We start from the raw sequence: 13,052 nt of genomic DNA, 5'->3' as shown, positions 1-13,052 counted from the left end.
TTAGATGAGTTATTTAAGAGATTCTCAGTAACTTGGATGGGTGATTTCAGTTGAAAGAGGTGGCTGGAAGCCAGCCTACAGAAAGTTAAGAAAGCAGTAAGAAGAGAGCAAATAGAGACACCTCTTTGTAGACCGTATCTTTGGGTGATACTTATCAGGAATGGGCCAGTCAAGAGTTTTTAAAGGATAGAAGAGCTATGGGTATATTGTAGAAACCAGGAAAAGAATCAGGAGATAAGGAGAGAGTGAAGATCAGAGATAACTTGGGGGGGGGGTGACCCCAGGTCCAATCTGCTAGAGAAGTTGGGAGACAATGGGATTAAGGGGGCATATAAAGGGATTTCTTTGGCAAGGTGAAAGGCCACCTCCTCATCTGAGATTGGCATGGAAGAGAGATAGGGAGGAGGCTCAATCACATGAGATTAAGAAAAGCTCTAAGTAAATATCTCCAGGTTTTCAGTGAAGAATGTGAGTCAAAGTTTTCCCTGATGGGTGGAGAGAAGGCTTCCTGGGGAGGCTTGAGGAAAGATAAGAATGTTTGGAACAACTTCTATGCTAGGTTAATGAATCTAGGAGTTGAGTTCTGCTGGGCTGCAGTTAGGGCCCAGGTGAGATGAAATAAAAACAACAAAAAAAGGAACGACTTTGAAAGAAAGTGGGTTCTGACTTCCCCCTATGGCATGACTTGTGGAGTGAGGATTAGGCCTGCTTCCTTACTATTTCAAAGGACATGAGAAAGCACCCTGTTTTGGAGAATGTGCAGAGAAGGCAGCATCCTCCCTGGGAGAGGCTTGCTTCTGATCCTCTCAGATAGGAAGATGGACCCAGAAATGAATGAATGAGCCCTAAGGTAAAACGAGGTTTGTTACCAGTGAAGAGTGAGGATTCCAGAGGTAGTGATGGTACAGGAGGGCAGGGAAAATCGTGTCTTAAGGGAAAAGTCTGAGGGCATCTATTCTTGCTCTCTGCTAGACCACAAGCATACTATTTATAGGGGAGAGGATTATGGGAAGGAGATGCTCCCTAAGCATCAATGTGTGCTCGTGTAATCATGCCTCTCGGCACCTGACGCTCTGCCACTGTTTCTTGGTTTGAATTACAGAAAATGTTTCTTGACAATCTCAGAAGAGCGCTAGCAGGCCATGGTGGGAGCAGGCAGCTGACGGAGAGCGCAGCCATCGCTTGTGTGAAGCTATGCAAAGCCAGCACCTACATCAACTGGGAGGATAACTCAGTCATCTTCCTGCTTGTCCAGTCCATGGTGGTAGACCTGAAGGTGAGATGGTTGGGCTGCTCAGGGGGCTAAGCAGAAACCAATGCAGTTTTATTAGTCCCCCTTTCTTTAGATTCTTTAGGCTCGGGGTGGGGTTCTGGGGTTGGAATCATGAAGACATGAGTGCATCCTTAGCTGACATGACCCTGGCAAGCCCCTTAACCATTCTGAGCATCAATTTCCTTATCTGCAAAATGGGAATGAGAATAATAGGGCCTACTTCCAAGAACTGTTGTGAGTCTTAAATGAAATAGTGAATGTAAAGTGATTTCTGACCTTAAAATTCTCTATAAATGTCACCTAATATTACTACCAGTTCTCATATTTTCTTATTTTTAGCTAGGCAGCCAGGTGGCACAATGGATGAAATGTGCCTGGAGTCAAGAAGACCTGAGTTCAAATCAGGCTTCAGACACTTTGTAGTTGTGTGACTGTGGACAAATCACTTAACCCTGCTTGTAATCGGCAGGAGCTAACTTATTGTGTGGGTCCTGACCTTTTAAAATGGCTGTATTCTTTTTTTTGTGTGTGTAGAACTTGCTTTTTAATCCAAGCAAACCGTTCTCGAGAGGCAGTCAAAATGCTGACGTGGACCTCATGATTGACTGCTTGGTTTCTTGCTTTCGTATAAGCCCTCACAATAACCAACACTTTAAGGTGAGACCATTGGCTTTTAGTTAAGTGCATTTTAAATTAATTTATCATCTCTAATTAGTTAATAGGAATGACTTAGAAATCTCCTGAATAGATTATCCTTTTCCATTTTAAGATAGGCCTTATTGATGTATTTTGTTTTTTACATCACCATAGTTTCCCTTCCTCCTTCCCCTCCTACAGAGCCGTCCCACATAACAAATAGTTGTTTTGTTTTTTTTTCTTTAAGACAGAAAAAAGAAGAGGAAAAAGTCAGCATTACTGATTAATTCAAAGGCAAAGTCTGAAAATTTATGCAGTGTGCACCACTTGGGGCCACCCATTCCTGTAAAGGGGTGGGGTGGGAGTGTCTACTCAGCTCTCTTTTGCAACATGCTTGTTTTTGGTCATTTCGCTTAGACTTGCGCCTTTAAAAAAATGATGGTTCTTTCTGTTTACGCTGTTGTTGTTATTGTTGTTGTTGTGGCTTCTGCTGCCTTCCCAGTGCATCAGTTCATGCTCAGATCTTCTCATGCTTCTCTGTAACCACTACAGTTGTCATCTCTTACAGCACAGTCATATTCCATTACATTCATGTATCATAGTATGCTTAGTTATCTTGATTATATTTTCAGTGATATTTCCATAATGTTTTAAATCCAGGAGATTAAGCCAGATCTATTATTTGATATTTTGAGTTGCCTTTTTATTTCTATTTTGTGTCAGTTATTTTATTGAATATTGTTCATATTGAAGTAAAACATTAACATTTTTTTCCCATAGATCTGTTTGGCCCAGAACTCCCCATCCACATTTCATTATGTGCTGGTAAACTCCCTCCATCGAATTATCACCAATGTAAGTCTAAAAGGTATTGATTAATTGTCTCAAGAGTGATTTTTATTTTAAAATATCTTTTAAAGACAGATTTTTTTAATACTTGCACAAGGTAGGAAGGTTTGAGGAAAAGTAAATTCTAGTAGAGGATTAGTTGTTGCCATAGAATTGTGTGTGTGTGTGTGTGTGTGTGTGTGTGTGTAATTCTCTAGTATTCTGTCCTTGTGCTGAAGAAAGGCACTGGGATTTTTTGACAGACTGGACTTAAATATGTAGCATAGGCTACATCACACAATCAAGGACCATTGCTACTGAGAATAAAATCTGTGGTTTCCTAAATTCTTCTCAAAATGTGTTTAAGACTCATTTTAGTTTGGATTCTCTTCTGTGCATTCTGACCCATGGCTGAATATATGTCAGTTCTATTTAATTGGCTGCCACCTCATTAACTCAGAAGTCACATACTCCATTCTGACTCTTCGTGGACCTCTATTGTCACATCCATTTATACAAGACCATCAGTGTCCTAAAGCTCCTGCCCTCTTACTGAACACTTTAAGAGCCATTCAGAAAGACTCCACACATCAGCCATGTGAATCAGTGCACAGAGGTGAAGCAAGAGCTACTTCCTGTGGCATAATCAATGAGCAGAATTGTGGAGCTTTGGGAAACTGGTTTGGATGAGTAGGCCTACTCAGAAGGCAAAATGAACTTTCGCTTGCATCAATACTTTTCTTGCTTGTCTCTGGCCAAGAGTCTTCATGATTCTCTTGAGGGCCCTCAAATGTTTTCACCATATTTATGTGCACTGACATGCCCATGTGCAGATTGTCTATAAAACAGGCCTCATGCAGAAACCTTTCTGAAAGCCAGATTATGTTTATCATGGCTAATCTTAGAAGTATATTTGTTCTGTTTCAAATTTAGTGAATTTGGCTTTGGAAATGAAAAAAATATATACCCACCCCATTAAAAAAAAATTAAAACCCTTACGTTCCATCTTAGAATCAATATCATGTATCGGTTCCAAGGCGGAAGAGTGGTAAGGGCTATAGGCAATGGGGGTTAAGTGACTTGCCAAGGGCAAGTGTCTGAGGTCCAATTTGAACCCAGGACCTCTGATCTCTAGGCCTGACTTTTTCCACTGAGCCACTTAGCAGCCCCATCTACCCCTGCTTTTTAAAGAAAACTTTTTTCTAAGTAAAAATCTGTACATGTTTGGTACAGGAATTTGATGTAGAGATAAAATGAGCCTAAGTGGGTTATATGAATTTAGAATAACCTGTACTTCTGTGGTCTAGCATTCTATTGGGTGTATAGGAAAAGGAGATGGGAAGTTTACTATTATGCTTTGTTTTCCAAAAAATATGGAGAGGATTCCATTTGTTACCAAACTGTTTTTGAAACGTTTTTGTTAATAAAATCAGCCAAAGCATTACAGCACTATTTGCTCTGAAAGATGAATCATACAATTTAAACAGTAATTTAGTCACTTAATGTTTTGTGACATACTTGAATCTCATGTTATTTTAGATTTATTTGCTATCTAGAAATTTTTTTAATGGTTGTTTTATTTCTTCCCTCTTTGTCCTTAAAATTATGAAAATATTTTATCAAGTTCAGTTGATACTTTCAATCCATTGCTTAAGATTTGTATTTTCTTAAAATAAAATCTTAGGATTTTTTAATTTTACCTTTTCAAAGTTAGATAATTTAATTGTGAAATATTTTTGTCTATGATTGACTATATAGAGCACTTTCAAGCATGGACTTGGCACTGCTGTAAGTGGCTGAGCTGATCCTCTTTGGGTTGAAAGCATGCTGGAGTGGTGGCTCATGCATGCCTCAGTGTACATGGTGAACAGTGACTGCGCATCTTTCTCCACTGTAAACAGTGTTGCATGTTGGGAGATATGGTCTGTCTGTTAGGAAACACAAACTGCTTTTGTTCTAAAGAAGAATATACAAGTTTGTCTAAAAAGCTGTGTTCAGAATAGGAACATTTTTTAGGTAAAAATAGATTGGGACACAAGGCCATAAAATATAGAGAAAACATACAGAACATTCCCAAATAGTGGTGCTTCTTCATTTAGAGTTACTCTGAGCTTTTCTGCTCATGATTTCCTCCCTTTCATCCTAGATTACTAGCTATTAAATTTCTAGGACTTCCTGACAGTGACAGGTAGTATTTCCATTTCATTTCATTTTATTCTTTAAAACCTTTACCCACTGTCTTCGAAACAATAACAGTCTTGGTTCTAAGGCAGAAGAACAGTAAGGGCTAGGTAACCGGGGTCACATGATTTGCTCAGGGTCACACAGCTTTGAAATGTCAGATCAGATTTGAACCCAGGGCCTCCCATCTCCAGGCTAGTACTCTATCCACAGAGCTACCTAGCTGCCCCTGAGATTAGGAATAATCTTTAAGTAAAAATAGATTGGGAGCCAGAGCCATAAAACTTAGTGAATACATAAAGAATTTTCCTAAAGCATGTCCCAAATAATGGTACTTCTTCATTTGTAGTTACTTGGTGAGCTTTTCTGGTCATGATTTCCTCTCCTATCATCTTAGACTGCTGGATATTAGATTTATAGGACTTCCTGATAGAAAAGCTGCTACTACTTTCACTTTGTAAATAAGTATGCACTCAAATTACCAGGTTTCTTATTTAGCCTGCCCTTACTTTGGGAATAATAATAAAACAGAACCATATCATTGAAGTCTCAGATCCATCAAAGAACAGAAATCCAACAGAACATCTGAAGAAAATAGGTTTCCTGCACATTCTGACACAACTTTGAATCCATAGCCCTCAGTTCAATTCCACAAACATTTGTTCAGTGTATGCTATATGCAGGGCACTGGTAGGCCTCAGGGATATTGAGACAAAACCAAGATTCTCGCCTAGGGAATACAGAAAGTGCAGACATAACCAAGAGGAATTAGATGAGGGAAGAAGCACTGACAGATGGAGAGTGAGTTTTCATGTCATTGATTCCTTGTCAGTGTATTTACTTCTTCAGTCCCTTGGTTGGTATTGTGGGGGGACAGCAGTTTAGTATGTTTGCAGAGATGTGAAGACTCAAATACTGAAATTCTTTAGTTCCTTATTTGAGGAGCAGAAAATTAGGGAAATGCTGGTAGTAATGGGGCTGCTTTGTTGATGAATAAGGCACATTCCAGATTCACTCAATGCTCTAGGTGTACTTAAGACGTTTATCCTTTTTGAACTTCTCTTGTTCTCTTTAGAGACTTTCCAAAACAAGTCTCTGCCTTTGTAAGATAGAATAAGGTTTTTAAATGACTGCCAGTGCAAAATTGGGGAATCAGTTGCCATTTTTATATGTGTTATATGTTATAGAAGAATGGCAAGCTGAAGGCATGTCGCCTATTTCATCTTCCTAGCATCTCTTGAAAGTAAGTTGAGGAAGCCAATATATTGGAGAAGTTGCAGCAGTGAAATACCAATAGGCACTTTAGAAATCATCTCCTGAAACTAGTCTTTATGAATTTATCCTGTAACTGATTAGTGTAATGGGAACTAGATGTTCCTATACTTTTCCAGATGAGAATGTTTAGCTGAGATAATTGATTGCAAGGCATTTTGAAACATAGAAACATCACTTTAAAAGTACTCCAGAATTCTTTTGATCTCATTTGGTTGTCACTTTAACATTGTCACATTGTTTGCTCACGTTGGAAAGTATTCCCAATTGTTTGATGTTGTTTCTATAAAGAAGTTATAAATATTTTGGATAAAGAAATCGTATTTACCTGGCTATTTATTACCGTTTTACTGTAGTCTTTTAACCTTAGATGATTTCATGGAAAATTGTACCACTTTTTTTTTTTTAATCAATCAGTTTGTTCAAATAAACTAATATTTGACTTACTATGTAATGCATTGTTCTATCAGTTGAGGGAGCTTCACAGCTTAGTTAAGAAATACTTCTTGCTTTTGTAGAGCTTAAAAGTCATGCCAAAGGGACTTTTTTTTTTTTTCTGGGCATATCTGTGATCTCATATACATGGGTAGCCTCCCTTTTGAGAAGATTCTCTTTACTGATGCAAACTAGCAGCCCTTCTCCATCATAGTCTTGGAGAGTATCTTGGGCCACCAAGAGGTGAATAGTTTTGTCCAGGGTCACCCAGCCAGGGGTCAGGGGTCGGGGTCAGTTTGTCTCAGTTTTGAGGCCAGCTCTCTATGTGTTATGCCCAAATGCCTTTTACTTTCAAGTTGTGACATATAAATAAATATAATAAAAAATGCACAGTCATCAAATCACAGAATTTCAAAGTTCAAAAGCATCTCAGTGACTACAATAGGTGCTTAATCAATGCTTGTTAGATGGATTAGATCTCAGGCAACCTTTACTTTAGAATCATCCCTATAACCATATAACTGGATACATGAGATATGTTCCCCCTGGTTGTTTTTTTTTTTTTTTTTTGAGATCTCCAATGAAGGGAGCCCATCCTACTTGTGGTTGGCTCTGATTGTTAGAAAGCTTTTCTTGACTCAGAGCTTCAATTGGTCTCTGCAATTTGCGCCCATTGCTCCTAATTGGACCCTCTTCTACATGATTAACTTTCAAGCCCTCAGAGACAGCGATCATCCCCCACTTCTTCCCCAAGTCTTGTCTTATCTTCTCTTCTCCAGACTAAACATCCTTATTTAAGGCCAACCATTCCTTTTTTGTTATCAAGTTAGTGCCCATCCCCATTGTGGTTGCCCTCTCCTGTGTACCCTTCAACTTATCTTTCCTAAAGAGTGTTGTGAAGTAAACTTACTACTCTAGATATCTTCTGACTGGGTTAGAGTGCTGTGGGATGATTCATTTTTCTTCTCCTGGAAACTTAGCCTCTCATTGCTACTAAAATTTGCATTTGTCTTCTTGACAACTCTAGAATACTGCTGAATGGGAGAGAGCTTGCAATTCATGAAAGTCCCTAGATCTTTTCTAAACAATTTGGTATTTTGGAAGTGACTATTTTGAGCCCAAGTATAATTCGCATTTATCCCTATTACATTTCTTCATTTTATTTCTTATTATATATGACTTAATGTTCTACCATATTGGAACCTTTTTTTGGATATATGATACTCATTTTCTCTTCCATAATTTTGACATTTGGAATTTGCTTTTCTTCATGTCATTGACATATATATATATATATATATATATATATATATATATATATATATATATATATATATATATAATGGCATAAGTCCAAGGACAGATCTTTGAAGAATCATACCGGAGGCCTCTTCCAGGTTAACATCAAACTATTAATAATTTAAACAGTGTGGCTCCAGTTATACATCCATTTGAAAATCTGCCTCATTGCACTGTCATCTAGCTGGGATTTCTGTATTTCCACAAAAAATGTCACATGTGACTTTGGTTGAGGACTTTGCTAAAATCTTTATGCATAGCAGTACCCTAAACTGACATTGGAATTATTTGGCCCAAAAAGGAAATCACATCAATCTATCGTGATCTGCTTTTGTTGAATCATCACTTTCTTTTCTAGATATTCATTAACTATCTCATTAATAATCTCTTCTAGAATTTAGGAATTCAGTTGCAGCATACTCACTTGTCTCTATATTACAAAGCCATTGTCATTCTCTTTTTTCAAATCTAAGACAATGGCTGCCCTTCTTTAGTCCTGCAGGCCTTTTCATATTCTCCAGGATCTTTTAAAAAGTTCTGGAATTTGAAGGCCTGGATTAAACTCCAACCCTTGCTGCTTTCAGGCAGTTTGTATTACCTCTCAGAGCATCAGTCCAAGGAGTTGAAATTAGATGGCCTCCATGATCCCTTCCTGATCAGTGGTTTTTGGTAAAAACTTCTTTACAGTGACTTACTAATCAGAATCATTAGTTCTTTTAGTACCCCAATGTGAAATTCCTCTGTTCCAAGGGCTTTGATAGAATGGAAGTAAAGGCCATGATTACAGGGTGGTTGGTTGTCCACTTTGTTTGTTTGTTTTAATTGGAGGGGGAGGGGGTGCGTAAATATATTTCATTTAATTGGTTGTCCAGTGTTAACAGGTAAATTGAAAGCTGGGAAGGTAGGAGGGGGCATAGTCTGAGGGCCTGAAAATCCAGACTGGGGATTTAAACTCTCCTCAGAAGGGTTCCAGGGCTGGGTTTTGAGCTGATAATGACAGAAGATCCAGATCCAGTGTAGTGCTGTGTAGGAAAGGGATTAGGGCTTGGGTGGGAAGATCAATTAGGCTGTTGGAATAGTTCAGGTAAATGAGACTGACTTATATGAGCATAGTGGTAGTGAGAGTAGAGGAAAGAGATGAATGCAAGAAGGAGTGGGCAAGTGGTAACCAGACATGAGAGGTGAATGAATGGGTAGAGTTTAAGAAAAAAAATTACAAAATGGGAGGATGGATGAATGACAGGAATCACTGGCAGAAACAGTGACATCAAAAGGCTTAGGAGGAAAGAGGCTAAACTAAGTCTGGCACATGTAGAGCTTGGATTCTGTTAAGCCATCCTGGGCATGATTTGAGCTTCAGCCCTGGGGCTTGGTGAGGTCAGGATTGAAGATGACTTTTAGGGGAGACAGGGAAAGAGAAGAAAGCTAAAGATGGAATCTTGGAAAACAAACTATTGTGAAAGGTCAGGAAGAACACAAAATATAGCAAATTATACCACCATTCTCCCTACCTCCCATTTATATTCTCTCTCATAAATTTATACTTTCTTTTCCAAGAGGTATATAATTAGGTGTCTGTTGTCTCAAGAGATAGTTTCCTAACACTGTTAGCTTATTTATACATAAGCTATTCTCTATTGGAGTAAAAATATAGGCAGCTACCATGTTTGAAATCACTAGTTTTTGTAATTTGATGAAGTTATTTTTATAATCTTAACATCTTTTCAACATCCTTTGAACAAATTCAAGAAATATATATTAAGTAGTAGCATTGTGGTAGAGTAGAAAGGGCATTGGATTTGGTTTTAGAAGACCTGGGTTCAGTTCTGGCCTTGTTACTTCGTGACTAAATGGTCAAGTTGATTAAGAGACCCAAACCTCTCTGCTATTACAAAAATGAAGGTGTTGAACTAGATAAGTTCTTGTTCTTATATTTCCTTCCAGCTCTCTTTGATGGGGTCAGGGTAGGGGTGGGTGGGTGTGTGGTCAGCAGGAGAGGACTAAGAGGGGGATGAGGGCAAACTGGTGAATTTAGCAATTTAATCAAGATGGTGGGTTTATAAAAATCAAGTTGATGAGGAGTGGGGAGTCACGAACTGGCAAAATTTGGCATAGACAAGTTTTCCAAAAGGCTTGACTCTAATGGGAAAAAGAAAAGGTTCCCATAGTCATGGGAAGGGTTTTATTCTTTTGTAGTTTGGGAGACTTAATCATTGCTTAGAGCAAGCAGCATTGGCAAACCTTTTAGAGATCATGTGCCCAAACTATACCTTCAAGCTTCCTATGAGCCCTTCGCAGCAGAGAGAGGAAGTGCTTGCACTGGATGGCTGGACAGAGAGACTGGGCTTGTGAGAAATGTTCTCAAGCCCTGTGGAGAGGGAGAACCGAGCAGCCCCCTCTGGTAGGCCAGGGCACATGTGCCACATCTTCACCAACAAGGGTCTAGATAGAGTAAGGATATGGAGAAGGCAAGAGTGGAGGAGATGAGAGGCACATTTAGAGAGACTACACAGAGGAGATGGAGAACAGGCAGGGCAGGTCATCACAAAAAGAGGGGAGTGGTGGAGCTTAGGGATTTGTAAGATTGATTCTATTTAGAAGGCTAAGTAGGTGATTGATCATAAATGAGATAAAAGGAAAGAGACTGTAAAGATCATCTGGTAACAACCCTCTTCTTAGGCCCAGAGAGGGATTGTGTGACTTACCCAAAGGCATAGAGTAGGTAGCAGAGACAGGTTCCCTGACTCCAAATCTAGTAGTGCACCTCACTGTACCCCATTGTCCTGTGTAGCAAGAGCAGGGCTGGGATCGGAGTAGTGACGTTGAGGCTGAAAAAGGAGCTGTGGGGAATCATGTAAGGCAGGTATCCAGTTCTGGAGAAAATGGTCTTCTTCCAGCTTCAGTCCAAACCTGGCCTAAGGGGACTTTTCCTTCTTGGGAAGCACTCAATATTAAAGATGCAGCCAAGAATGTGTTCAAAAGGAGGGATCCCTGACAGGAAATCTTAAATCTAATCATCAGTTATCTACTGAGTAGACTTGGTTTTTGCATTGCCATATGTAGAGCCATAGCACCTGTAAAAACTCCTTCATTTATATATATATATATATATATATATATATGGAGAGAGACAGGCAGCGAGAATATCCCTTGGCAACATGGAGAAGATATAGGTTTTGATCAATTGTAATTACAAATAGATACCCTTTTGCAACTTTAATACTTTGAGTTATTAGCACAGTCTGTTTTAAAGAAAGGAAAAGGAGACAGGGCAGAGGGCAGTTTGTCTCTGTTATTTTGTCTAAATGTAACACCCAGATTATTCCAATTAGAAGAACTAAGTTATATTTTCAATCTGCAAATTATCCACTTGATACTCTGTTGGGAGCTGGCTAGATTTCAGTTAACAGGTACTTGAAACTGATGAGGAGCTAGAAATTCACAAACAGCCATATTGTCCAAAAAGGTGTTTTTCCCTCTCACAGCTGCATAGTCCAAAATTGGCTTTGTAGGTTTTTTCCACCTAGGCAGGGTACAAGATTCAAGCTGTGTAAGTACAGTAAATTATATAGGTCTTAAGAAGCTAAAACTTAGTGTTTTGTTCTTTGTACATATGTTTTTATCAAGGAGTCAAAAATAATTTAAGATAGAGTAACTCAGTTGTATAACTTCTTTCTCTTCATATAATAATAACATATAGTGAGGCAAATAATTGAAAAGTATTGGGTGTTAAACAAGACTGCCCTAGGAAAAAGAAATTGTGACTCTGGAGCCCATATATTGTCCTTCATTCACTATTAGACCACTAACAATCTCCTCGAGCAACACTGGCAAAATTTATTTTTATTTTTCAATAAATTGATAGCACCATGAAATATTTCTCTTTAAGTTCGATTTATTCTGTTTACTTCTTCCATGCTTCTGTAAGCTTTGGATTTTGTAGTTTAATACTTGATTTACTGTAATACTAATGTAACATTTTTCCATTTGTTTTGAAGTAAAATTAAAATGTAAATTTAAGTGAAGTGGGAATTTTAAAACCATTTAAAAATCCAAATGCAACATTCAATTAGAATAGAATTGCATTTACTTTCGAATTTCCATTAACAAAATATTTTGTTTGAACTAATTTATGTGTTTGTTTATGGTGATTGTTAGTCTTCCATGTTTCTTGTCCATTTTTGTTTATACATTGAAAATGATGAATTTACTAATTTTATTTCATTTACTAACATTTTTGTAAATATCTTTGTTCTTACTTGGGGAATCCACATACAGCTTCTCCCCAGGTACTTTTGTAAAAGGATTAAACCACCGTAATTTATCTTACTCAATCCCAACTTCTTTTTTAAGCTTTCATTAAACAATGTTAATCAGAGCTAGAACTTGATCTATAATATCTAAATCATTAAGTCATTAAGCTTTTCTCCTATGTAATTGGAGCATCTTCAGAATTAGCCTTAAAAAGGCTGGTTAGTTGCAGATTAGCTAGTTTCTGGGACAGACAGATCTCACACAGCTGGGTGAGCACTTTCTATGCTTTTGTTTACAAATTGTACCGTTTGTCTCATGCTCCTGAGCACAATATAAGACATCTATAAATTAATGGATGAAGGGTTTATTTGAAGACTGGAAATTACGGTGTGTTTTTTGCATGGTCTAAGATAATTCTTGATACATAGTTTAGCCTCTATGAATTTAGAGCCAGAGTAAATCACCCATTGCATCAATCATTATGTTTGTTTTCTGATACTTTTCCTTCCTTATGGTCTGGCTTTTTTTCTAGTCTGCACTGGATTGGTGGCCCAAGATTGATGCTGTGTATTGCCATTCTGTTGAACTACGAAACATGTTTGGTGAAACACTTCATAAGGCCGTGCAGGGCTGTGGGGCACATGCCGCGATACGAATGGCACCGGTAAGACAAAGCCCAAGGTGGAGTGTGGCTCTTCCCCTGGTCCCATATCCTCCATTGCATTGTCAGTGTCTTCATTCCATTCCCGCTTTTTTAACTCATCCACTTGAGTTCTGAAGACAAAATCAGGGACTTGAGATCAAGCCCTTCTGGGCTCTGAATATCTCGCCCCTATGTCTATTGTGCACATGGATGTAGAATTCCTGTTTGCTC

At 38.4% G+C, this 13,052-nt stretch overlaps 1 protein-coding gene across 22 annotated transcripts in view; it reads left to right on the top strand.

The window, feature by feature from the left end:
* Positions 1-13,052, top strand: part of NF1 (neurofibromin 1) — a 281,583-nt gene that overhangs the window by 96,554 nt on the left and 171,977 nt on the right. For 16 of the 22 annotated variants that reach the window (XM_056819485.1, XM_056819484.1, XM_056819475.1 and 13 more), the window contains 5 exons: positions 1,103-1,276; positions 1,808-1,930; positions 2,690-2,764; positions 4,496-4,525; positions 12,711-12,842. In XM_056819485.1, the coding sequence (XP_056675463.1) occupies positions 1,103-1,276; positions 1,808-1,930; positions 2,690-2,764; positions 4,496-4,525; positions 12,711-12,842 (534 nt within the window). The remainder of the gene's footprint in view (positions 1-1,102; positions 1,277-1,807; positions 1,931-2,689; positions 2,765-4,495; positions 4,526-12,710; positions 12,843-13,052) is intronic. The other 6 variants (XM_056819478.1, XM_056819486.1, XM_056819488.1 and 3 more) reach the window with 2 other exon arrangements.

This window comes from Monodelphis domestica, chromosome 2 (genome assembly GCF_027887165.1).
Source record: "Monodelphis domestica isolate mMonDom1 chromosome 2, mMonDom1.pri, whole genome shotgun sequence".
NCBI lineage: Eukaryota > Metazoa > Chordata > Mammalia > Didelphimorphia > Didelphidae > Monodelphis > Monodelphis domestica.
This window is presented reverse-complemented; position numbering and strand designations above follow the sequence as displayed.